Source organism: Cervus canadensis, chromosome 1, assembly GCF_019320065.1.
Source record: "Cervus canadensis isolate Bull #8, Minnesota chromosome 1, ASM1932006v1, whole genome shotgun sequence".
Taxonomy (NCBI): Eukaryota; Metazoa; Chordata; class Mammalia; order Artiodactyla; family Cervidae; genus Cervus; species Cervus canadensis.
Window position 1 is genome coordinate 35007398 of NC_057386.1, and position 26588 is coordinate 35033985.

General features: G+C 52.2%; 2 protein-coding genes across 2 annotated transcripts; one reads left to right on the forward strand and one right to left on the reverse strand.

Moving 5' to 3' along the window:
* Positions 1–5938: 5938 nt before the first annotated feature.
* AIPL1 (aryl hydrocarbon receptor interacting protein like 1) lies at positions 5939–24844 on the reverse strand. The gene is made up of 7 exons (XM_043477321.1): positions 24840–24844; positions 15057–15196; positions 14130–14309; positions 8945–9133; positions 7741–7917; positions 7493–7634; positions 5939–6186 (listed from the first exon to the last, which is right to left on the reverse strand). The coding sequence occupies exons 2-7, from the start codon at positions 15150–15152 to the stop codon at positions 5984–5986; spliced, it is 987 nt and encodes a 328-aa protein (XP_043333256.1). The 5' UTR covers positions 15153–15196; positions 24840–24844; the 3' UTR covers positions 5939–5983.
* On the forward strand, positions 20879–25500 carry PIMREG (PICALM interacting mitotic regulator). The gene is made up of 6 exons (XM_043477322.1): positions 20879–20952; positions 21485–21814; positions 22909–23204; positions 23698–23793; positions 24403–24452; positions 24833–25500. Exons 2-5 carry the CDS (start codon positions 21521–21523, stop codon positions 24434–24436), a joined length of 720 nt encoding a protein of 239 aa, XP_043333257.1. The 5' UTR covers positions 20879–20952; positions 21485–21520; the 3' UTR covers positions 24437–24452; positions 24833–25500.
* The last annotated feature ends 1088 nt before the right edge of the window (positions 25501–26588 follow it).

Here is a 26588-nt window from a genome sequence, read left to right on the forward strand (position 1 = left end):
TCTGAGGGTCCCTCCACATGCAAGAATGAAGTTGTGTTTTTCATAAGGAAATGGTATTTCTGAGCCAGTGTACAGGGCAGGCGTTATTCTAGCTACTGGGGATGCAGCATAGAACAAAGCAGATGAAATTTGCTGCCCTCCAGAAATTGTCACACTCGGTAAAAACTGCCAGCCTCAAGACTGCTGAGGAGAGACAAATGCTCCACTACATCTTCAGATGATATTTTTATTGGTGGCAGGAGGAAAGGCGAGATTCTTTGTTCATCAGATTCTCGCACTAATGAGAATACCTGGAGTAATGGAGCAATTGTAATTAGGCCAGGAACTCTGCACACGCACGACGGCCATAAATAAGAGCGGGGCTGTGCCTAACCTTTCCTTGAAAGTCCTGGGAAATGGAGGGATGTGCGGGGAGAGGCTGAGCAGGGGGCAGCCTCCCCCAAAACAACAGGTACTTGGAAGTGGTCAAGGTGATCCCTCATTCACAGGCTGATTGACCAACATGAAATTCAAGACTGAGTCTCCAGGAGGAGATGTGGGGAGCCCAGGGAAGAAGAGGGAAAGTGAGGCATCCAGACGGCGGTTGTCAGAGGACTCAGACCTGGGCTGCCAGTCTGTCATCACATGGACAGTGGACATGGGTGAACCCAGGGCTCTGGCACTTTCTATGAAGGGTCTATAATTTGGGGGGAATCAGGAGTCAGGGGAGACCCGAGTGACCTCTCACTTCCCAGCTCTCTCCACCCTCACCTGCTCCTGGACCCCATAGGAGCAATCCTTGCAGAAAATGAAATGTCAGCTCCGCTATTGAGTTTGGCTCATCCTCACCAATGCCACTTACTGAGTCCAGCTGTGAGGCCAGACCAGCCAAAAACCCCATCCTTAGCACTCCCCCCCACAACCAGAGCTGAGGTTCCTCTGCCAAGGGGCACCAACACTGTCCACCATGAAGCGGGGGAGAAGCACTCAAACAGGGGCGCTGATTCATCTCCAGGGCTCATGCCAAGCCTCCAGGAGAGCCCGCGCTGTTGAAGGCTGAACTCTTGGCTAAATGCATCTGACTCAGGTTGCCTAGACAAGGAAGTGTCTTGGCCTGTGACAAGCAGTAACTGGGCATGTGTTATAGCCCTTTGCCAGGCCATCAATTTCAGGACACACAGCAAACCCTCAGATGACCCGTTTAGCTGAGCCCATCTCATGGCAGGGGTTCTGCCACTAGAGGGGTCTTCACTCCAACAAAGGGCCATGCCCAGTGGGGCAGGAAAATGCTGACTCTAGTCCCCCTTCATCTGAGCTTGAATTCAAATTCCACCCTTGACTAGCTGGATGGTGCAGCATATGTTTCCCTACCTCTCAGCTTTCCTTCCCTCCCTCCAGTCTGGAGGAGACTTGATACCTCATCAGCAGCATCTTGGCAGAAAACAGGGGGCCCAGTTGAAGGTACAGCCATAGAGAGTTGAATAAAGGGGCAGGTGGGATGAGGAAACCAGCAAAGAATGAGGGGCACCCGAGGAACAGCAGGGGAAGGACCAGGGGAGGCGCCGCTGCTCTGGGAAGTGGTGGGAGCTGTGGCTCAGGGCTCCTGACCCCCATTGTGACCATAGGGTAAAAGGCACAGATGCTGCTAAACCACAGTCAAGCAAGGAGGGGTGGGAGAAACCAAGACCCAGCCTGACTCTCCTCCCACCAGATCTCCTGCTGGTGCCTCCTGTTTGCCAAATCCAACCAGAGGCTGGAAGGCCAGGGAGCTGGGCCACACCAGCATGGTGAGCTTCTCAAGGGACAGAGCAGACCAGAGAACAGATCTGGGGACAAAAAGAGACCGGCTGACTGTCGAAGGCTCTATAATGACCCCCAAAGATGTCCGCATCCTCATCTCCAAAACCAGTGAATAGGTTATCTTCATTGAAGAAAGATACATTACCTTAACATGCGATTAAGTTAAGCATCTGAAGATGAGGAAATGATCTTGGATTATCCGTCGTCATTGTTCATTCACTCAGTTGTGTCCGACTCTTTGAGGCCCCATGGACTGCAGCACGCCAGGCTTCCTGTCCTTTACCATCTCCCGGAACTTGCTCCAGCTGAGCCCAATGCATTCACAAGGGTGCTTGTAAGAGGGAGGCAGAAGGTCCACAAACAGAGGGTATGTGATAATGGAAGTAGAGGGACATCGAGAGAGAGAAAGTAAAAGATGCTCACTGCTAGCTTTGAAGACAGAGGATGGGGCCACAAGCCAAGGCACACGGAGGGCTCTAGAAGCTAGAAAAGATAAGGAAATGGATTCTCCCCTGGAGCCTCCAGAAAGAAAACAACCATTCTGACCCATTTTAGGACTTCTGACCTCCAGAACTGTAATGGAATAAATCTGTGCTGTTTTAGGTCATTGTTTGCGGCAATTAGCCACAGCAGCAATAGAAACCTAATACACCTGCACAATACCCAGGGGTCCCTCTGCCCAGCCCGCAGCCCTCTGCCACCCTCTCGGATCACTCTCTGGTCTTGGATCCATGTCAACCCCAGGTAGACAGAGGTCAGGAGGGTGGTGCATGCCTGGGAGAGAATGCCTTGGTTAAGCAGTAATGATTCTCAGAGGGAGGGAGCAGCTCAGAGCGGGTGTCATAGAGAACAAATCTGACTCCACAACTGTTCCCAAACTAAGCCTGAAGACGTGCTCTGGGTTGCTCTCTAATAGAAGTGTCATATTTTTCTCCTTTCATTAAAAAAAAAAAAATACATCAAACCCTCATATGGACTGTCTGGTGAGAAAAGCAACATGATGTAGAACAAAAAGGCCCAGCCCAGAGGCCGGGAAACTTGGATGCTAACCCCAGGTCTTCCCCAGCTTTGAAGTTTAATCTACAAAGTTTCTGGGCTTCCCTGAGCTTCAGTTTCCCCATCAGTACAAGGGAGTGAGACTGAGGCCTGAATCGACTGGCAGGCTGATTCTATGGTTCTAAACACTTATTCCCTGTCGCCAGCCAGCCTGACCCTATAGGAGTGGGGGTGGTCAGGGCCCGTGGAGAGCTGCCACCTCCCGAGCTCTAAGCTTTCTCTGGAAAGTCCACTTGCTGGACCAGGAACTACAATCTGTTCTCTGCTGCCCCTTGCTGACTGCTTAAGAACAAAGCTTTCCAGTGAGATCCCTTGGAAACTGTCAAAAGGGACCCTCAGGAGATGCCCCTGCAGTCTCCTGCATCCACTCCTGCATCCATCCACCTAGACCTGGCCAGCCAAGACCTCCTTGGAGGCACAAGGAAGCCAGTGCAAGGACAAAGGTCCGGATGGGGAGGCTGCCTGCTGTGGGGCACAGAATCAGCTCTCCCCATTTCTGCATTCCACCTCTCCAGCACTAGTGAGCTGAAGTATGAGATCCTGTGGATTCTGAAAAGTGGTAATGTTTTCCCATGTGCTGCCTTTGGGTGATAGTAACAAGAGGATAATGTGTCCCTGTTCCCTCCCCACCCCCACCCCACACACACGTATTCACCCAAAAGAAGCACACAAATAAGTGTGCTTTACAAGGCAGAAATTAGCAGGGGGAAGTCTACTGAGAAGGCGCCAAGAGGGCTGGACCAGGAAAGAAGAGAGAGAGTGCAAAAACCACAATTAAGAGGCTATGTAAACCCGAAGTTATGTCAAAGGCCAATTATGATTCGTGCCCCCCATTTAAAAAGAAGCTGAGTGCAGATGAGGCTGGACAAAAGCTGGCTTTGAAAGTCATACACCAAAGTGTGGCTTCATTTTAATCCATTGGATGGTGTGTGAGAAGGAATTACCTGGGCTTTTGTAACAGAAATGTCCCTAACAGCTGCTCCAGTTTTTCAGGGAGGGACTGGGGTCCCGGTTGTTTGAGTTCAACACCCCCTTAAATACTAATGCCAAGGTGTCTCTTACCACACTTCTTGGGGGTCCTATGCCTATTCATTTTTCTTGGACTTGCAAATGTCCTGGGGCATCAGGAGGGAAGACTTCCACGCAGGATGCTTTGGACTGGACCACACAAGGTCCTGCGACACATCCAGGCATCAGTCCAGCTGGGAGGACCATAGATGAATTGAGATCCTCACTGTCCCCAGGAAAAGAGACAGCGATGAAGACACTGCATACAGAAGATAGACAAGACAGGAGGCTAGGAAGCCTGCAGGCCACAGTGTGCGTCCTCAAATAATGCCTCTGCCAGGCTCTTCATCTGTTCTGAGCCGCCTCTGAGATCCAGATCCCACCCAGGCCTTTCTTCCAGCGCAGTCAGGAGCTGGTGAAGGTCCCTTCTGCTCCCATCTCCCAGCCCCCGCCCTCCTCCTCCCTCTCTAGCTCAGAGCCTTCTTTCCAGCCTAGGACGTTCCTTCCTTCCATCTTCTGCAGGTCATGATGTCCCCTTCCTCTGACTGCCGCTAACATCTCCACCTGGTTTTCGGACAATACACCTGGCAGCCCATCAGACACTGAGCCTGAATCAACCAAAAATCGGTCAACCTTTTTCCTCCACAGTGGGAGGACTTAAACCTCAAATCTTCCCAGTGCCACAAAAGGGAAGAAAAGGAAAAAAACTTCCCACGTTAAGATAGACACTGCCACTCCTGAAACCAGGAATATCCTCATTTTACTGTCTGAGCCACCTGGGAAGCCCTCTGGTGGTCCAGGGGTCCTGAATTCAGAACCACAGAAAAATGCAATCACATTGCACAGCCATATTCATGTAATTGATGTCTATTGATTTGCAAAGTTGAGAGTCAACCAGTGGACAAAGCACAGAAGACTTAATTTGGTGACAAAATGGAGATGTTAACAGCCAAGATGATGGGAGAGTAAAGGTACATCGGATCGGTGAGGGAAGAAGTGGGAGATAGGACGGGAGGTTGCAGCACTGCCACCCTCATCCTACACACGGGAGAGTCCCTGCAGCCCAGTAGAGAGCTCTAGACGAAGTGTACCAAGTTACAAAAGTAACCAAAGAACTAGCAATGTAACTCCCCAAAATTAGAAGGAGAAGGAAAGGTGATGCTCTTCATCCAAGAGCATCAAAGCATTCAATTCTCACTTTTCACTAACATGTGGGGAAACTGATTTATACATATTATTCAGAGCCAGAGAAAACTACCAAAATAGCGAAAAAACAAAAACAAAAAACGGGGTCCATTAAAATTGCTGGCTCTAAGGGATGGGGGAGTTTGGGCAGGAAATTTCAATTTTATTCATAAGCTCTTCTGTGCCCTTGGGTGTTTTTTGTTTTGTTTTGTTTTTTAACCCTGGTCATGTGTCAGTAAAAAATGTTGTTTGCCATATCAGTCAACATAGGTTGGTGCAACCAGCAGACACTACCACCGCCTGAACAGTGAGCCCTGAAGGAACTAAAGATGGAGGCAAACGGACTGCGGACTGCCGAGCCCTCAGCACAGCAGCCGACCCCAGTATGCACCCACAGGGGATTCAGGGTGGAGAAAAGCAGGATACTGCGCCTGTGTGATTAAGGTGCATCTCGAAGGAATGATTTTACTAAGTCCAGACTCTTGCATATACATATGTATACTCTCCTATACATAGAAAAGTGCTAAACTTGTTAACTTGGGATATCTGACTTTCTTTAGTTAACATTAGTCTTTTGAAGTTCCCAGTACCTGGTCTTTGTTGCAGATGCTCATGTATCTTGGCTCCTCCCTTAGCTCTTAGGAGCAGTCCCTCAAGCTATCTGAGAGGCTGTCTTCTGGCCCGTGGGTCTTTAGAAATTCCGCTGAATATGACACAATTCTCAACTTCTAGGTTGTGCATTTTTTGTCAGTTGACACGCATTATTTTGATTTTTTAAATTAATTTAAACGTTGAAAACTGACACCAAAATCCTGACCGACTGGACCAGAAATGTCCAGTACCCTGCTGTTGGACTGAGCGTGCAGGGGGACAGTGAGACGGCGGGATGGGGAGGGTGGAGGTGAGGGGACGGGTGGAGGTGGGGGGCGGAGGCAAGAGGCTTGGCGCCTGCGCACTAGCCCAGCATGTTCCGGCAGCGCAGTCGCTCCTCCTCGAGTTTCTCCTCCAGGCGGTTCTCCAGCAGCCTCAGCTCCCTCTGCACCGCCTTCTTCATGGACGGCTCCAGCTCCAGCACTTTCTCCAGGTCCGCCTTGGCCTCCGCCTCATTCCACACCTCGGCGTGAGCCCGGGCCCGCACATAGTAGGCCTTCACGATGCCTGTGGGGAAGATCCTGCTGTATCCGCCGCCTGGCCCGGGAGGCAGCCCTCACCCGACACGCGACACGCGGCTGGGCTTCACCAGCTAGCGCAACCTTTAACGTTGGCCATGATGACCCTTAACCTCTCTGCACCTCCGGAGCCCGGCCCCTCCACTATAAAATACGGAGGACTATAATAATCGCAGTACCCACTCCCCTCCCACGGACCCTTCCAAGACCGGGTAACTAATTTTATATTCACAACTTTTTAAGTCTTTTCTTATAGAGGCTCCCCAAATGATACAAGCTCCAGGTCCTATCCCTAAACCTGACTCTTACGGTCGTTATGAGAATTAAATGAAAGAAATGCAGAGAAGTGTGTGGCGCAAGGTAAGTGATCCTGTAACATTCTTCAAACATCGTCTTCACAAATATCGCCATATCCCCCCATCACAGATACTCAGTTCAGTTCAGTTCAATCGCTCAGCCGTGTCCGACTCTTTGCGACCCCATGGACTGCAGCACCCAGGCTTCCCTGTCCATCACCAACTGCCGGAGTTTACTCAAACTCATATCCATTGAGTCGGTGATGTCATCCAACCGTCTCATCCTCTGTCGTCCCCTTCTCCTCCTGCCTTAAACCTTTCCCAGCATCAGGATCTTTTCAAATGAGTCAGCTCTTCGCATCAGGTGGCCGAAGTATTGGAGTTTCAGCTTCAACAACTGTCCTTCCAATAAACATTCAGGACTGATTTTCTTTAGGATGGACTGGTTGGATCTCCTTGCAGTCCAAGGGACTCTCAAGAGTCTTCTCCAACACCACAGTTCAAAAGCATCATTTCTTCGGTGCTCGCTCAGTTCAGTTCAGTTCAGTCGCTCAGTCGTGTCTGACTCTTTGCGACCCCATGAACCGCAGCACGCCAGGCCTCCCTGTCTATCACCAACTCCTGGAGTTTACTAGGATGTACTTAATATTGTTCTCTATACTGATTGCCCCCCCCCCTTTTAAAACCCATTGACTGATCCACACAGGTTTGGTGACTTTTATTTGTCCTAATTCACCGTAAAATAAAATAACCTCCCACAACACCACAAAGCACAACCGTTCATCCATCACCTGTGACACCGTTCGGCTTGGGGAAACCCTGCTGGGTGGAATATTTGAAGTCTTGACAGGGTCAGGAGAGACTAGTCAGAGAGACTAGGAAGGTCTGTGCATGTGACTTTGGACCCGCGGGCGGGATTGGACCCCTGCCCCGCCCACACCACCTAGCCCACCTCGCCCCGCCCACACCGCCCCGCCCATCTCGCCCCGCCCCGCCCACCTGGGTGGTGCCGGAGGATGTCACTCGTGTGTTCCAGCACCTCGTAGTACTCCTCCTTCTTCAGCAGACACTGGCAGTAGTTCAGGATCAGGGTGTTGATCATCTTCTCCAGCTTCAGCCACTGCACCTCCCAGGGCTTCTCCTGTCGGGTGGAGAAAGCTATGCTTCCGCCGCGCCCCGACCCTTCCCCACCACGGCCATGGCGGGCGCACCCCACTTCCCATCCCCACTGGCAGGCAGCCTCCCACCTTGGTCTGCAGGTTCCTCAAACAGACGATGGCTTCCTGGTACTTGCTGGAGGCCTCCTCGTAGCGGCCCAGCTTGAAGAGCCGGTTTCCTTCTCCATGGAGGATGGGCACCGCCTGCATCTTCTCATGGTTATTCAGGTTCCAGGTCTCCCTCTGGTACTGGCTCGGGGACTCTACCTGCTCCAAGAGCTGCAGGTCAGTGACGCAGGGACCCTGGGTGCCCGCAGCCCAGTAGGGCAGGCCCTTTCCCCTGCAGGGGACCGGAGACAGTGGACCCAGAACACCTCGATAAAGTCAGCTCTGCATTTTCCCCAGTGAGGACTGGTGGGCAGAACCATGCTTGCTGGCCAAACACAGGCAAACAGGGAAAGGAAGCAAGTGCCGTCTCCCCACCACCATGGCTTTACCCTAAATCAGAGCCTTTGTGCAAAGTAAGAAAAGGTAATTTGTCAACACACTTTACTGATAATATTCAGAAAATTGCCATGACACTCATTTTGTTAGAACAAGACACTTTATTGCCATCTACTGGAAAATCATCATTATAAAATCACAAATATATATTGTCTCTAATGAGCACCTTAGAGGCGATGCCCTTGTGCAGTGCACAAGCTGTGCAACTGTTCAAGCAGACCCTGAAAAGGCCCCTTGTTGATGCATTTCTCTTGTTTATTTGTACTCACCATGTAACCCTCAGGCTGAACCTCAGCCTTGGCCATTAGCCGAGTCCTGCTCTGGTTTGATGCTCTCCCACCACCCCACAGACAGGGGCCATCAGTCACACTGAGGTCCGAGGGAGACGGTATGGATGGTTCCATGCAGTTCTCCTGCTATTGGAGAACCAGATCGGAACCCACAAACCACAGGGACTGGAGGCTGAGGATGTAATTCTAAGCTTTTGAGGGGAAAAGGAAGTAGATAACCAATAGAAATAAAATGCCTCCAAAAAGAAAAAGAATAACATTTTTTAAATGGGTCTCAAAGGGGATTTTCCTTTGGAAAAGGCAAAGGATGGTTTTTTGGTGGAGTGGGAGGGTCCAATTCCAGTTCTCCCGTGGTTTAGGAACCCTGTCTGGTTTTCTAAAGAGAATCTGGGTGATGTCCAGTGACCCGTGGGACTGGGCTCCCTTGATGCCCACTGGCCCCAGTTGTTCTCTGATGTGGGGACCGTCCCTACCCCACCTCCCACACCCCAGGGTCACACCTGCAGCAACTCGATTATGAAGATCAGTGGCTGAGGCTCCTTCTGCAGCTCATCCAGATCCTCGTAGCCCAGCGTGTGGTAAGCGAACATGTTGGCCAAGCCACATGTGTGCACGTGCCACTCCGTGGGGTCCTTACCCTCCGCCATCTGCCGCAGGCTCCGGGACAGGATGGGGTAGACCCCTGTGTGCTGTGGGGAAAGGTGGGCGGATGGGATCAGGCTGTCTGCTCAGAGCCAGCTGGGCCACAAAGAGCCCATTCTGGGCATCCCCCAGAGTAGAACCCCTACCCCCCCACACACACACTTGTCCCATGGCTGTTACTACTCATCTAATCACTGCACCTACCTGTATGCAGAATGCTCTACACCTGTTAGTACTTTTAATCCTTAAGATGACCCAATGAGAGGGGCACTATTATTCTCCGTATTTTATAGATGTGGGAACTAGAGCCCAGAGAGGGTAGGTGATTTGTTTAAGGTCACACAGCTAGCAAATGACAGAGTCAGGATTCAAACCCAGCTCCGGGGTCCCTGCTGTAGCCACAATGCTAGGTTGCTCTTGCCAGCCCTTGTGGTCGACTCTAACAGGTTTCTCTCCCAAGGAAACCCTGAGTCCATGGAGCCTGTGACTCACAGGGGAGCATGGAAGGTAGTGGAAGGACCAAGGTTCCACGTCCTTGAAGGCCAGGTTGGTGTCCTGATGGCACTGCTGATTGGCAGCGAGCCTGGATCACTGCAGCCCCCCGAGTTCCTGCCCCCTGGGTTGCACCAGTCTGTACTGGGGCTGTTGCAGGGGTTAAATGAGATGGTGCTGAGGTAAGGCCAGCTCATCACAACCTCACCCAGCATAGGAACTGGGGTGGCCACCCTTAGGGGGTGGAGATGGGCTAGGAAAATCAGCTGCTTGTCCTCAGTGAGGACAGAGCTAGGATGCCCCACAGACGAGCTCCAAGAACTGCTCTCCTGGGGCCGGGTCCTCAGATGGCCCATCTCAGCCTCCCGCATGGCAACTCCAGTAAAGACACACCCCAGGAAAGTGAAGGGACAGGAACGGTTCAGCTTGGTCTCCAAGCCACCAGTAAGAGGATGAAGGTCACCCCGCCCCGCCCCCCATCAGCCAGGATTAACCCAGAGTAGCTTCGGCGTCCTCATGAGCAAGATGACCAGATGGCAGTTAAGCCTGTTGAGATTAAGCCTGGATGAAGAGAGGGAGGGGCCCCCGAGGAACAGCTTGCTGCAGGGAAGGCTCACTCCCGGCCCACGCACAGCAGCCGCCAGCTCCCTAGAAAGTCAGCAGGTTAGTGCCAACCATGAGGCTGCTTGGACATGACCGCAGACCAAGGCTGGGACCTCAGACCAGTACCACTCTAGTGCCACCAGGATGCTAGTCAGCATGCTGGGCTGTGGGATGCCACCAGGAGTGGGCAGAAATCCCAGGAAAAATATAGAGGCCAGAACTCCATGGCTCCACATCCGTCTCTGCAGCACCTCCACTGAGATTGGCCCAGGGCACCCCAGGACCAGGCCCCTCTCTGGGACTTCAAGGCCAGAGCCTGGTTCTGTCTGAGGGGCTCTGTCTATTACTATCTGGAGATTACAAGCTAGCACTCCGGAGTCCACATTCAACTCCCAGATTGATTTCATTTCGTCCTTCACATGGTGGGGTTTTTGTGTTAATGAGTTGCCAACACTTAAGCATTGAGAGAGTTCACAGACTAATGAAAATTTCTGGTTTGTGTCCAGAACTCAGACTATCCGGCCACACCAGACCTGCCCCTTCACACAGCAGCCATCTAGTTGGATATAAGGAGAATCTGCCCCTGTGAATGGAGCAGATAACCTTCAGTCACCCAGGGGCCCTGGCCCCTGTGGAATTTGCATTTGTAACCCCTGGCCTTGGGTTTCCCAGGCAGCTCAGTGGTAAAAAATGCACCTGCCAATGCAGGAGACTCAAGAGACGTGAGTTCAAACCCTGGGTCAGGAAGATCTCCTGGAGTAGGGAATGGCAATGCTCCAGTATTCTTGCCTGGAAAATTCCATGGACAGAGGAGCCTGGTGGGTTACAGTCCATAGGGTTGCAAAGAGTTGGACGTGACTGAGCAACTGAGCACACACACACACACACACACACACACTCACACATACACTCACACTCACATACAACCTCTGGCCTCACTGGACTGGGCGCCAGCAGCAAATTCAGCATAGAGGCCAGTGCGCTCCCTGGGTGGAAGGGGGAGGCACTGCAATTCAGGGCAGAAGCTCCCAGAGCCCCTGACCGCCCCTGCCTCTTCACGCTTCCTGGCCTGGATGCTACCTCACTCCCCACTTCTAAGCCTGGTGAACTCCTATTCATCCTTCAACACCCAGATCAATGTCATTTTCTTCAAGAAGTTCCTGCTATGATCCTCAAGCAGTTAGTCACCCCCTTCCCGTGGCTCTAAATCCCTCTGTCCTCACTAATTTATATTGTGGTGCCACCTGCCCTGCAGTGTAATTGCCTAGGTGTCTGCTCCTTGTCCAGAATTCAAGTTCCTTGAGAGATGGGGACTTTGCCTGTTTCGTTCCTAACACCTAGCACAGGCCAAACCTGGTGCCCACTGAATGTTTTCAGATAGACAGTCATACAGATAGATGATGGCTGGATGCTTAGTCATGAAAGAATGGATTATGAATAACTGGTTGAAGGGAGGGATGGATGAATTGATGCCTGAGTGAATGGATAGAAAAGTGGATAAAAGATGAACACGTAGGTGAGCACATAACTCTAGGCTGCCCCAGTGGCTCCGTGGTATAGAGAAGCCACCTGCCCATGCAGGAGACGCAGGTTCAATCCCCGGGTTGGGAAGATCTCCTGGAGGAGGAAATGGCAACCCACTCCAGTGTTCTTGCCTGGGAAATTCCATGAACAGAGGAGCCTGGAGGGCTACAGTCCATGGGGTCACAAGAGTCAGACACTTCGTAGTGAGTAAACAACAGTTACAACAAAATAACTCTGGGAAGTGTGTGTGTGTGTGTATACACGTGTATGTGGGCATGTGAAATCATAGTGGCTGTGAACTGGGAAGAGATGGGGGGGTGGGGTTATTGGAAAAACCAATAATCTTTGTGGCGTAAAAATGACCAGCCTGTGAGATGGGCACTCATGTGCATGATGTAGCCAAAAGAACACAGGCCCCACAGGGAACCAAGAACCATGCCCACATTATAGGAATAACAGCAGTTTGTGGTTCTGCAAACAACAGATCAATCAAACAATCAAGAATTTATTGACAGCTCTCTGCACTCTACACTCCTACATTAGCAAACATGCATTCTGTGGAGAAGGAGCCCTTGTTGGTGACCAAGCTTGTCTAACATATGGCCTAAATGACAAGCACATATGGGTCTAAAAAAAGTACAGGAGCTTTGTAAGCAAAGTCAATAAATACCATCTTAAACTAACTGAAACCACTAAAAAAGCCGATTTTCTGAAGACTTGTTAAAAATAAGCCATCTTTTAGAAATTAAAACATCAGGATAAAGATGCTCAACTAATATTTGCTAGTGTGAAAGTGAAAGTGTTAGTTGCTCAGTCCTGTCTGACTCTTGGTGACCCCGTGGACTGTAGCCCTCCAGGCTCCTCTGTCCATGGGATTCTCCAGGCAAGAATACTGGAATGGGTTGCCATTTCCTCCTCCAGGGGATCTTCCCAACCCAGGGATCAAATCTGAGTCTCCCGTATCTCCTGCATTGGCAGGTGGTTTCTTTACCATCTGAGCCACCTGGAATATTTGCTGTGATGAAGAAATGAATAATTCCTTGATTGGGACCTCTAGTGGTAGAGAACGGCATTGCAGCCTGTCTAATAACCATAGCAGCCAAAAGGGGATACTGTACAAAGTGGGAACCAGGGATCCATCCCTGATCCTGTTTCCGAGATGGTTTGACCCAGAGCAAGCTACTTTCCTTCTCTGAGTCTTATACCTCATCATCAGTGAAACAAGGGAGTTAGTCTCTAAAATTCTTCTTAGTCAAAATAATAGCTCCCACTTCTCAATTGCCCCATACCATGGTTTGCCCTAGTATATGTAATATCATGTAATCCTTTCAACCGCCCCCTAAAATGAGGATTTGTTAATTTCTAAATGAGGAAATAGAGTGCTAGCAGGGAAAAGGGGCTTCCCCAGGGTCACACAGTGTCTCTCGCATTGCAGGCGAATTCTTTACCCTCTAAGCCACCAGGGAAGCCCAAAATGTGAACAGTTACTGGATATTAGATATCACTAAGAAATTGTTGAGTTTAAAAAAATATGATAAGGATATTGAGGTTATATTTTTAATACCTTTCTTTTTAGAGAAAGATACAAATTATAGTATTTACAGATGAAACAACACGGTGTCTGAAATGTGCTCTAACCATGTGGGATAAGGAAGGAAAGTGGATGGGCTTAGATGAAATAAGACTGGCCATGGATTGATGGTGCCCGGCATAGGATGATGCATATTTGGAATTTGATTATACTTTTTGATGACTTTTGTATAAGTTTGAAAGTTTCCACAAGAAATGTTTGTTTAAAGGTAAGTCAGCTTTGCCATTTCTTATTTGGGTCACAGGTCAAGAAGACTGCCTTCTCCAGGTGATTGTTAAGAGTGCCTACATGAGAAAACAAGTTTGTAATGTCAGTAGGAATGGAGAGGAGGGCAGAAAAGTGACCTGTGGCCAAAAATCTCCAGTATCCAATAATCCTGCACACAAGTGAGGGCTGTGAGGTGGGCCCTGCTTCTGTATCCTACCAGCCAGCCTTGACACCGACTGTCATTTTAGCAGCACCTGTTCTTATGGGGGAATCCATCTCCACCTTTGGACTTCCCAGGTGGCTCAGTGGTAAAGAACCCACCTGCCAATGTGGGAGACCCGGGTTTGATCCCTGGGTCAAGAAGATCCCCTGGAGAAGGAAATGGCAACCCACTCCAGTATTCTTGCCTGGGAAATCCATGGACAGAGGAGGCTGACGGGCTCATGGAGTTCATGGGGTTGCAAAAGAGTCGGACACGACTGAGCAACTAAACAACAACCACCTTCATCTTTACGGTGGCTGAGAAGGAGCAGGCAGAGGTCTCCCGGAAGAGTGTCATTTCACCCTCACTTTCCTGAGACACAGCCGGCATGCACAGTGCGGGTGGATGGGTGGGGCCTACTTACAATGGTGTCGCACCAGAACTCGGCCACCTCGCTGACCCTCATGGACGTCAGCAAGATCTCCCAGACCTCCAGCTTGAACATGTTCCCGATGATGATGTGCATGGGATGGCCCACCTGCTTACTGTCATCTATCACCGTCCGCTCCTCATCACATTTCATGGTTCGGAAATGAAAGGTCACCTGGTCACCAAGAGAGTGGACCCTGATCAATACCCACCTCCTAAGGCCTCCCAGCAGCCACCCATGTCTCCGATTCCCTGGGCCATCCTCGCTCAACTCCCACCAGCACCCCCACCCAGCCGGTGCTCCGCCTCCTAAAGGACCCCATCCCACTCTAGACAGCTCTGCAGGTCAGGAGGTCCTTCCTTCAAAACACTCCAGATCTGAGGCCACTGACCCAGACATTCCATCATCCAGGAAGCCCACCAGAGACTCCCGGACAAACACCCTAACCCTGAATGCCCTTCCTTCTCACTCAACATTCGGACTTCAGAAAATTCCCAAAGCCCCACCCTCACTCCATGCTGAAGTTTAATTTGAAAAGTGTCAAAAACACCCGGGGGACTTCTCTAGTGGTCCAGTGGCTAAGACTCCACCCTCCAGTGCAAGGGGTCTGGGTTCAATCCCTGGTCAGGGAACTAGATCCCACATGCAAAAACTAAGAGTTTGCATGCTGCAACTAAGACCCAGTGCTGCCAAATAGATGAATATTAAAAAAAAAAAAAAACGGGGAATGGGCATCAATCCAGAGCTACCCAGATGCCCAGGGTGGGGATGAGGGCTGATAATTCCAGGGAGGGCCTCCTGGCCATTTGTTGACAAAACAGAAGAAGGGTGTTTGCAGTGCCCTGTGACCCAGCTAGAATGCAGAAGGCTGCTAGAATGCAGAAGGATTTTTATCTGGCCTTGGGGGTGGGTCCCACTCACTCGGGCTCCAGTGATGAAGTTGGGGAGATCCCCTGTGCCCCCATGCAGGATGGTTTTCTTGATCCCTTCCACGTTCAGGAGCAGAGTGGCGTCCATGGCTCCAGGTGCAGGGAGATGTCCAGCCCGGCCGGGATAATCTGCTATCGGAGGGTACTTAGGGCTGAGAAGCGGGGATTTGCCCTGCTGGGGGCGGGGGGTGTGAAGAAGAGGAATGAGGTGGGGCCACTCCTGGTAGCCTGGGTTCTGCCCCAGCCTCTGCTTCTAGCAGTGAGGCAGGGATCCTGCCTGACATCCACCGGTACCGCCTCAGCTTCCTTTCTGTCCCCCCGACCCCAAGAAGGAGGGAAGACAGATGGAGCTTTCTTAAAGAAAACAGGGACTCTAGAGTGAGCAGGAGAGAGGCCACAGGCCAGGAGGAAAGGACAGGGGGCCAGAAACCCCCTTTGCCCTGTCTGAACCTGGGACCCTATCTCAGACTCTTGGTCTCTTTGGAGCCCAGGTCGGGGCCTTGCAGCCTTTGCCGTCCTACTTCCCCCTTCCCTGTCACCCTCTCCTCCCCGAGATCTGCCCACCAGAGGGTGTAACATAAGTGGCCAGAGGGGAGGGCAGGCAGGTTCCTGGCCGGTGTGCTGTTCTTGGTCGCTCAGTTGTGTCTGACTCCGCGACGCTATGGACTGTAGCCCGCCAGGCTCCTCTGTCCATGGGGATTCTCCAGGCAAGAATACTGACGTGGACTGCCATTTCCTCCTCCAGGGGATCTTCCCAACCCAGGAATCGAACCCAGATCTCCCGCATGGCAGGCGGGTTCTTTACCTTCTGAGCCACCAGGCTTGGGAGAGCCGTAAAAGGGAAGGGGGCCAGGATTGGAGGAAGCTGAGGCACCCCACCAGCCCCGCTCCTGTCTCCTCTACAAGGTCTGGCTGGGGGCAGTGGGCCCTCTCATTGGGAACTTCTCAGCCTCGAGCCCTGGAACCCGGACAGAGCTTATTCCCAGCATTTACGGTTTAAAAGTGAGAAATGATGTGAAGGCATGGTGTTTGGCGCCACCTTGTGGTCAACTTAAGTTGTCATGCTCTGGCTCCCTGAGGCCTTGAGTGAGGGTGAGAGGACCCAGAGCAGCAAAAAGCTTTCTCTTCTTGACCAGAGGCTGACAGGTTACAGGAAGAAGGGACTCGGGATCCTGCCACAGGGAGAGAGGAGAACATGGCACTAGAAGCCCAAGAGCCGCGTTCAGAGGGTTGATTCTCTTATTCTCTGACAATGTGGCCTTGGGTATCGCCCTTACTGTCTCCTTTTTTCCCAAATGGGAAAATCAACCTCTCCTGCCTCCTTCTCTCTGAAATTAAGAAGCCTCCCCCTAGAGAGTGAGTGGGACCCAAAAAACCCAGCACCCCTAAAAGTTTTGACTGCCGTGAGAAACCACTGGCTTACAGGAGGCCAAACCTTGGGCCAACAGGTCTGGGCCATGAACCCAGCCTGGGGCAGCCCAGTCACCCCTGCAGGACCCATCCCTGAGTGCTCAGAACCTCCCCCTCCTCCCGTGGGTCCAGCTCCATCCTTCTCTAGGGGCAGGAGTTAAGGTGGGGTGGGGGTAAAGCAGTGGCCCTTCTTTTAGTTCCATTCTTTCTGCAGCTACACAGCAACCTAAAGCAGTCCACCTGCAAAGGAGGTAAGACGGGTATTTAGACGGTAAAACTACAAAGGAAAATCAAGGAGATTTTACCGTAAAAGTCAAGGGAGGGAGGACAGAGAACCGGGGCAGGGCGTTGCTTCTGGGGCCTCAGCAGCGTTGCTTCTTCACCCAGCTGATGGTTACATGGGGGTGGGGTTTAGAAGTATTCGTGCTACTAGGCTTTACATTTTAGGCATTTTCTGTCCCTGATATCACTCACAACAGGAGAAAAAGTTCTAACTGGCTCTCACACTGCTCATTCCCTCTGTTTCAGCTGTTTTGCAGAGAGTCAAAAGGCACACACGAGGACCTCCCCATTGTCCAGTGGCGGGGACTCCACACTTCCACTTCAGGGGCACAAGTTTGATCCCTTGAGAAACTAAGAGCATGCATGCCAAGCAACACAGTCGGAAAAAAAGGCACACACTGTTGGCTACAAGACCTAGGGGTCCAACTCACAGGTTTGGCCCATGGTTGGTCAGACCGGGGGATGCAAGGGGAAGGGGTTGTTGAAGCTGATGCCAGAGGTTTCAGTTTCACTGCTGAAAAGGAAGAGATGCTCAGGCCATAGCCTCTAGATGGACCTCAGTCACTGCTTGACCCCCAAACTAACTTCCAAATGAACTTCATAAAAACAGAACTCTAATAATCCCAGTTCCCTCTGAAAATTCAGCAAAGGCTTCCTACTGCCATCAGGATAAATTCTAAGCTCCTTCCCCAGCCAATGGGATCCTGCCAGCCCTGCTGCTTGCCACCCAGCCCGTAGCCTCTCCATCTTGCTTGATCTTCCTCTGCTCCTGGAACTTGGTGGTACTCTGGCCTCCTGAAATAGACCCCTCTGTTGGAAAACCTCTTCCGTTTTGCCCCCCTAACTCTTCAGCTAAAACATCATATGCTAAGGGAAACCTGCCCCGACCCCCAATTCCTTTTATATCTTCTCATCATCCCCTAGCATCTCACATTCATGACATTTAGTAGTTTAACATCTGCTTCTTCCAACGCACTGGCAGTTCCAGGAGGTCAAGTTTACTGGAGAAAATTTTCTGTTGGACAGGGAGCCCTCAGGGCAAGGCAAGGCTGGAGCTCCTTCTCTTCCTCCAACCTCCTCCCCAAGGGTCATGGATGGAGCTGGACCTAGAAAACCTCAGCCTGGGACCACGGACTGGCTTTTACTTCTTGCAGGGAGGACCAAGAGCCTCTCCTTTCCTGGGAGCCTGCTCCTCTCCGTACATCTTCCTTCCCACTCCTACGCTCCACCCTCCTCGAAAGGCAATGAGAGAGGCTCCTCATTCAGAAGAAATTGTTTCTTCCTTCTCTCGTTGCCATGGAGACTGCTCTGCTTCACCTGCCCTGTCAGTCACGGAGCTGAGGGAGGAGGACCAAAAGTTCCAAGCAGGAAGGGCCTCTGGGGCATCATCGCCTCCATCCTGACACTTGATGAGGCCATGGAATCCAAGGTTAGGAATTCAGGTTTCAGAGTCAGATCTCCAGGATTTAAGTTGCAGCCCCACTCTCTGTTCCATCTTGGGCAAGACACCTCACCTGTCAGAATCTCAGTTTTGTCATGTATAATGGGAATAAAAATAGCTCCTACTTCATAGTGTTGCTGTGAGGATTAAGGAAGAATAAGAAAAGGAAATGCACTTAGCACACACATGTAAGGGCTCGACATATATAAGCTATTGTATCAATGCCCGTGATGTACGTGCCAGGCACTGGGACAGGCAGACAGGCGTGGATGGACAATGGTGAAAGATAATCCAATTTGAGAGGTTTTGTTTCCAAGTGCGTCATCTTCCCTGAGTCTTTCCCACACATTCAACTTAGTTTCCAGAAAAATAATAACTCTTTCTTTTCCCTTTCATCTTTCACTGGAAGAGGACATGAATGAAAGTTGCTAATTACAATAACAAATTCAACAAACATACCAGAAATGTGGGAACAAACACTTCAGATGCTTAGGAAACAACTCAACTGGGGAAGAAGTTGAACATGCAAAACAGATCAGCGTTTTTCAAACCACAGCTCAGAACTCTTAGTGAGCCTCTGAAAAATGAACACAGCAAGTTGTCACCAGCATTTTCAAAAAATGAAATACAGAATAGAAGTTATGTCAAAGCACCTCACACATTGTCAAATATTGTTTCAGGAAGCTTTTGTTTCAGTTACACATAGGTGTGTGTACTAGGGGGGTCTCACCTGGGTCCTGGGCCCCCCAAACATGATGTTCTTTGTGCAAAAACATCCCTGCCCCCAAATACACACATACACACACACACACACATATCCTTTGCTTGGTGAACTCATTCTGTAGGTCTCAGCTTTAAGTGACATAGTTTTTGTGTCATAATTCTCTTTGATGAATTGAAGATTGGTTACTTGACTCATCCATGTCCATCTCTCCCACACACAACAGGTTTGAGCTAGTTCACCAAGTTAGTTTACCTGTTTCATTCACCTTTGTGGATCATTGTCAGCACAGAGCTTAATCTATCAGACACAAGTAAATAATTGGAAGGACAGGTGAGGGGAATGAGGAAGGAGAAAAGGGGGGTTGAGAGGCACCAGCGTGACCTTGTTGGAGCATGTTGGTTTAAGGTGCCCACAGCACCCAGGAGGAGGAGGAGGTGAGCCAGGTGCCAGTTGGATACAACTGTGGGGAGAGGGGCAGGCTGAGGACAGGCCGTGTGCTATGCTGGAGAGGCTCATGGACTCTGGTCCCAGGGTGACAGAGTGAATCCTTGCTGCATATAAATGGGAAAACTGAGGTCCCTCCTGACCTCCCCACACCTCCATTTCCTCATCTAGTCCTAGGCTGCAGCGAGGGGCTCTGGAGTCCCTCCTGTAAAGTGCTGGGGACATTAGTGCCTGGTGCACACTGCCTGCATGCGTGTGCTCAGCCGTGTCCAACCCTGTGCTGTGCTTAGCCACTCAGTTGTGTCCCACTCTTGCGACCCCATAAACTATAGCCTGCCAGGCTCTTCTGCCCATGGGATTCTCCAGGCAGGAACACTGGAGTGGGTTGCCATTTCCTTCTCCAGTCCAACTCTTTGGGACCCCATAGACTGTAGCCCTCCAGGCTGCTCTGTCCATGGAATTTTCTAGGCATGAATACTGGAGTGGGTTGCCATTCCCTTCTCCAGGGGATCTTCCTGACCCAGGGATCGAACCCATGTCTCCCTCCTCTCCTTCACTGACAGGCAGATTCTATGGCCAGGTGCATAGTAAGTGACTCCTTTGGATTGGTCTCCTCCCATGGGGAGAGCCCCTTTACCAGAGTGTGGGGGAGATGACCCAGAGGTGAAGAACGGGGTTAAGGACTGACCTTCAAGGGACCCATAAGTTGAAACTCGGGAATTGGGGGGTGTGTGTATGGGGCAGGGGCTAGGTTCCAGGTGAGCAGGGCAGTGAGGAAGGCAGTGGGGAAACGGAGCAGGGACTACTTTGAGGGGGAGGGGACTTTCCAAATGGTGAATTTTTTAGCTTGGATGCTAAAGGGAAGGAGGGAGGCACTCAGCTGGATAAAGGGGATGGTCAGTGGGACAGGGTTGGGGGGCGTACTTGGAATGGGGGTAGGGGCTGGGGGTGCACGCAGTCTGTCCCCTCTTCCAGGATGGGTTTTCCTGGGGGATCCGTGCGGGTGGCAAGTTTGGGGAACTGAAGGGCAGTCTCAGGAAGGCAGAGGGTCACGAGGGAAGTTTGAAACAAAATTTCCACAGCAACCCAAGGCTCCGAGTTCCCAGCCCAGGCTCTTTCTGACAAAACCACTGAGACCTTCAGGCAGGATGGGAGGGACCCTTAGGAGCCGGGGACCCCGCCTCGCCCCGCCCAGTCAGGCCAGCCAGAACCCTTTATAAGTTAAGGATGGGGTCCAGTGGCCAGAGACTGACCGTCAGTAGGTGGCGCCGGGGCTGAGCCGGCGCGGGCTACGGATTCTGCAGGAAACTCGGCCGGGACCCGCAGATACAAAGGGTCCTCTACGCGCGGCTCCCTGCCCAGAGGGCCTCCAGAGGATGAATGGGGATGGCTGGGCCAATCCGAGAGCAGGATTCACAGCCGCTGGCGCAGGGGCCAATCGGATCCCTGGCGTGGCCGCGAGGCGGGGACAGAGCCAATCAGCTGTGAGGACAGGACCAGGGGGGCGGATCCGCGCGGTGTTTCAAATCGACTGGATGGGCGAGGAGCGGCTGTGCTCGTCGTCTGGTCAGCCTTGGGAGCTGTTGGGTGAGTGCGGGCCGAGGCGTGGTGGGGTTCTGTTCAGAAGGGACGGGAGCAGGTGGGATGGGGGACCTCTAGTTAGGACGGGCACGGCATGTGGGGCTTCTGGGTATAGCCGGGTGGACATCGGGATGTCTGGTCAGCCCACCGCCGCGCACCGGGTCAGGGCGAGCTCGTGAAAGAGTCCCTAGACCAGCCTTGGGCCAAGTGTTGAGGCTCAGCGACGGCCGGCAGGTCCTGCCTGCCTCCCTCCCAGCCTGAGGCAGATAACGGGAAGCAGGCTGGGAAGAAAAGACAGTTGATTCAGACACTTACAGCAAGGGACTTGCTGGCCGGCCTTGTCCAGACTCTGCCCTCTCCCAGGCCTCGCTGACCTCACTTCTAGGAAAAATAACTCCTTCCTGCACCCACGATTGACAAGCGCCCCACCCCATGGGCCCCAGGACGGGAATCTCTTCCTTGGTACCCCGTGTCTCACTGGATCCTGGGAGTGGGATGGGGGAATACCTTGCTGATCTCCCATTGATCTCCTCCCCAGGGTCTGTGGGAACAGAACAGACTCTTGGCCAGTCAGATGGCTTCTCGGTGGCCAGCCGTAGGGGTTTCCCTGCGTCGGAGTTCTCTCCAGAACCAGGAGCGGTTGGAGGAGAGTGAGGCCCTGCAGCCTGTAGCCGGCCACCCGGACACCTCCAGCGGGGCCCTGGGCTCCCTGTGCAGACAGTTCCAGAGGCGGCTGCCCCTGAGAGCAGTCAGCCTCAACCTCGGGGTAGGCCCCTCCTGGAAACGCCTGGAAACCCCAGAGCCAGGGCAGCAGGGCCTCCAGGCTGCAGCTCGCTCAGCTAAGAGCACCTTGGGTGCCATGTCCCAGGTAATGCTGACCATGTCCAGGTATGGATGGAGGGATTCCTTGATGCTGAATAATGACTTCCCCCAAAAAGCCCCCAAGAATATAGACTCTGTGAAGACAGGGTTCTTGATTTATTACTGTGTCCCCAGCTCTCTAAGCAACTCCTGGTACACACTAGTGCGTGCATGCTAAGTCACTTCAGTCATGTCTGACTCTTTGTTACGCTATGGACTGTAGCCCGCCAGACTCCTCTGTCCATGGGATTCTCTAGGCAAGAATACTGGAGTGGGTTGCCATGCCCTCCTCCAGGGGACCTTCCCAATCCAGGGATCGAGCCCACGTCTCTTATCTCTTCTGCATTGGCAGGTGGTTTCTTTACCACTAGCGACATCTGGGAAGCCCATGGCACACAGTAGGTGCTCAAGAAATAGCTGAATGAGTGAATGAAAACAGTGTTGTGGAGGAAACAGAACATCACAAGACAAGATGATAGAGCTATACTGTGATAGGAAATTGTATGCAAAGGGCTAATTGTGGGGGAACACCAAAAACAAGCTTAGTCAGTGAAGGCTTCCTGGAGGAAGGGACTCCATGGAATTCGCCCAGGAAAGGGGAGGTATGAGGAGTGTACAAGACAGGTGAAATAGTCCAGAGCCAGGGTTGAAGGAGAGCAAGATGCTGAAGAGAACTGGCAGGAACTTAGTCTGGGTATGGCTGGAGGACAGAGAGCAAGGCAGGGCTTGAGAAGGTAGGGTGTGTGCCAAACATGTTTAGAATTATTTCACTGTCTCCTCGGGGTAGGTCTGGTCTCCCCAGGCCTCCCCTTTGAGTCTGGGTCAATCTGTCCAGAAAGAGGGTTTGGATTTAGACCAATGCAGGCTCAATGAGCCAGAATGGTTCTGCTGCTGCCCATGCACTTATCCCTGGGGGCCTGAGCTGGGTCCCTGCCATGGACCTGTGGCCTCATGGATTCATTTGCATCCCTCACCCTGAGCCTAAAGGCTGCCTGGATCTGTAGGACCAGCTGGTGGGCCGAGGGGTTGAGGGATGCCCTGAGGAACCAGGTAGCTCACTCCTGGCTTGTCCACACTGACTTTTCCATGTACCGGTCACAGAAGATCCAGGAGTCCTGCCAAAGTGGCACCAAGTGGCTGGTGGAAACCCAGGTGAAAGCCAGGAGGAGGAAGAGAGGGGCCCAGAAGGGCAGTAGCCCCCCAGCTCGCAGCCTGAGCCAGAGGAGCACCAGGTTATCTGTGGCCGCCCCTGCCCTCTCAACCCTGGATCCTTGGGAGAAAGAGTACCATCACCTCTCTGCCAAGATGGGCCCCCATGCCCACCCTTGGCGACGGTCCAGGAGGGAGGCTGCCTTCCGGAGCCCCTACTCCTCAGCAGAGCGCCTCTGCTCCCCTAGGTAAGTGGGGTAGTGCCTGCCCCTCAAATACTAACTGGTCCCTGGGGGCTGCTGAGCCCCTCCAGGACACCCTGAGCTGAGCCACATCCATGCTCTGGCTCAGCTCTGCACCCCACTATGGGGGACCTGGGGAGGTCCTTCTCTGCCTGAGTTTCCCCACCTGCCAAAGGAAGAAGTTAGCTTAACTCTGAGAGTATCACAGTCACCCAAGCTCCACCAAAAGTTTTTGAAGCCACCTGGCAGGGGCAGGGGGTGGAGGCTCACCTATCTGCAGGATCATCTACCCTTGACAATAGCCTCCAGCTGTTCTCTGCCATCTGCTCCAAGCCTCTCTGATGACACTTCCTGGAATGGGGGTCTGGGGTGGTCAGTTCCAAGTCCACACTGGTCATCTCTGGGGCCTGTACACCAGGTCTCAGTCCTGGGTTAGAATAGGTTCCTGCCACAAGTTTCCAGCTAGTGACTGATACGCGTGGCTTTTCCTTCTGTCCAGCGAGTCTGACAGTGACCTGGAGCCCGTGGGGGCAGGAATCCGGCATCTCCAGAAGGTGTCCCAAGAGCTAGATGAGGCCATCATAGCGGAGGACAGGTGAGCCAGCTTACCATGCTTCAAAGGACATGGCCAGGAAGGTCCCCTGCGAGCCAGGCCACTTTTTCAAGCAGGTCTCTTGTTCAGACTCTGCCCTGCTGTGTGAGTCTAACCATCTCTCTCCCTCTCTGAACCTCTGCCACATGCCTTGGTCTCCTCCTTGATCAAATACTTAGGTTGGGGTGGTAGTTAAGGACACATCTGGATGGATGTGGCCCCCTGGGCCTTGGGCCCCAACATGTGTCCATCACATGTGACCAGGTACCCGGTTCCTGAAAGATCCACCCTTCCACCACTCACTCTCCGTGGTTCCTCTCCACCATGCCCACCCTGGAACTGGGGAAAGCAACGTGGCTGCTATGAAATGCCTGGTCTGTCTGCTTAGGACCCTGTCCTGGGCCTGGAGCTGCCCTAACTAGGGTCATACGTACATGGCTATGATAGGCTCTGAGGTGGGTCCCTGCTGGCGCTGACTACATGCCAAGTGGGCAGTGTACCAGCCACACTGCCAGGTCTGGTCTTGTCTAGCCTGGGTGGGGAGGGTCCCTCAGAGCCTGCAGCACCCAGGACAGACAGCAGCACCTGTCCCCACTGCTTTCCCATCTCTAGTGGCGACATGACTGTTTCTCTCATCCGAGACTGAGGACAGCGCCCTTCAGGTAATGCCTCCTTCCAAGCCTCTTTCTCAGTGTCTTTCTTCTCCTTCCCCCTCCTCCTCCTTCTTCTCTTCCTCCATGAGCTCATAGGCATATCTGGAGGCATGTTAAGGAGCTGAGTCTTTGCTGGAAAAAGATGCAGAGTGTATGGGCCCTGAAGAGCTGAAAGCATGCAAATCCTCTGATCTGCTGGGAGCCAGGGCTGTGGCTGAGCCCATCACTGATGGAGCACACATGGGGGGCACCCCCAATAGCCACAACCACCTTCCAGAACCTCATTTGGGGGGGGGGCAGTCTCTGGTGTTCCCACTTCCCCTGGGGTGTGAAGGAGCTCTGTCTTGCAGGAAGCAAGCCATAGCTGACCACCATGCCCTCACACCCAGGATCCACACCTCCCGGGAGTTCCTGGAGGATCCAGGAGCTGGTGGTGCCCCTGAGCTGCCACAAACAAGGACGTGACTCACAAGGCCCCAGGTGGGGGCTGCTTGGGGGCCTCTGCTCTCCTGCTTCAGCCACCTCCCGGCCCGCCAGGGACCACCGGTCACAGCCTGCAAGCAACTCAGGGAGATCTCGGAGGGGTGGGGGGAACCATTCATTCTACTTCCCTTTGGGGCTTAGGAACTCAACCCACATATGAGCTTTACAGTTGCGTCGTTTGTAACATGAAGTGCAGATGGCAGGTAATATTTGAGAGCTTGAGCTATGAATCCAGGAGTGGGGTCTACAAAGAGTCAGACCATATTATCACCAGTGCAGGGGCTCTTGAGAACCCAGATCTGAACCTACCCAGAACCCAGAACCCAGAACCTACATCCCACGCAAGAATCCCAGAAGGAGGGATGGGAGAGGTTTCCAGGCCCCAAGATCCTGGGTCCACAGGGACCTATTCTCATTCTCAGCACAGGGCACTGTGAGCATAGAGGGTACACATTATTCAATAGTGATTTCTGCCCTTTGTAAATTATTTAAGAAATCTGTCAATTTATTAGAAAGAAACCAGTGCATGACTTTCCTGGATAACACTGCTTTTTCATAATAAAGACTCTTTCTGTAGTTGGCATCTGTTTGTTATCACCCACCCCGACTCTGAGCCAGCCTGCCCCCAGATCAGGGGGAACACAAGCAATGGGAATGGTCTCTCAGCTTGGTTCAGAGCAAAGCATGTTTTAAAGGCAAATAAGGTTTTTATTTAAGTGACAACATTTGAGAGTTAAAAACCAGCTCACATCAAAATCAAGACCAGTTGTAAAAATCTTTTTAACTTCATAGTGCTGTTTTTGTCTTGTTAGAAATCTCGTATTTTACATTTTCTTTTCTAACGGATTTTTGTACAAGGCAGCCATGAGAAATAGAATAAACCTTTTTCACCACAGAACCATCCACCACAAATAATACTGCGAGTTACACACTTAGGAACAGTCAGACAGACAAGATCAGATGGGCTGCCATCGCCGAGTAAACACACACAAGGACAGCGGGGTCCGAGGGTAGGAGTCCCCACCAGCCCGCCGCCCTACTGTCCCACCGCTCCTTGATGTCACCTGCCTCTCCTTGTGTGATGAGGGTGGGGGACAAACTCTTGAGTTTTTTTTTTCAATCACCCTGTTGGCTTCTCAGCCAGGAGTCAAGGACCCAGGCCATGCCTCGCTGCTTAGACTGAACCCTACTTAGGATTTTTAAGAAAGTTGCCCCATGCCCGGGGTCAGAGGAAGGGGAGGGGACGTTTCTTTTGGTTGAGCCAAAAGAGAATAGGTTTCCAGAGCACTTGGCACCCCAACCCCCCGGGGATTCTGCAGGAAGGTTGGTCATTTAAGGCGGGGTCAAGTTGAGGCTCCGCAGGCAAGGCACCCCTCCCGGGCGGAGCTGCACCTGGGCTGGGTGGGTGAGTGTCCCCACAAAACCGGCACCACCTCGGGACCCATTTCCACATGCCTCGGGGTCCGGCTTCCATTGAAACATTGGTGCCATGTTTTGTCTGCAGGGTACTTCCAGGGTGTGGGTCTGGGCTCCAGAGTGGTAAAAGTACAGTTTAAAAACCATGAGATCCAACCTTCCCTCCCCTAGAGCCCACCCCCAGTAATGTCTGGAATACTGGGGTTCAAAACTGTTTATTTTCTGTGGCCCAGCACCCAGATTGGA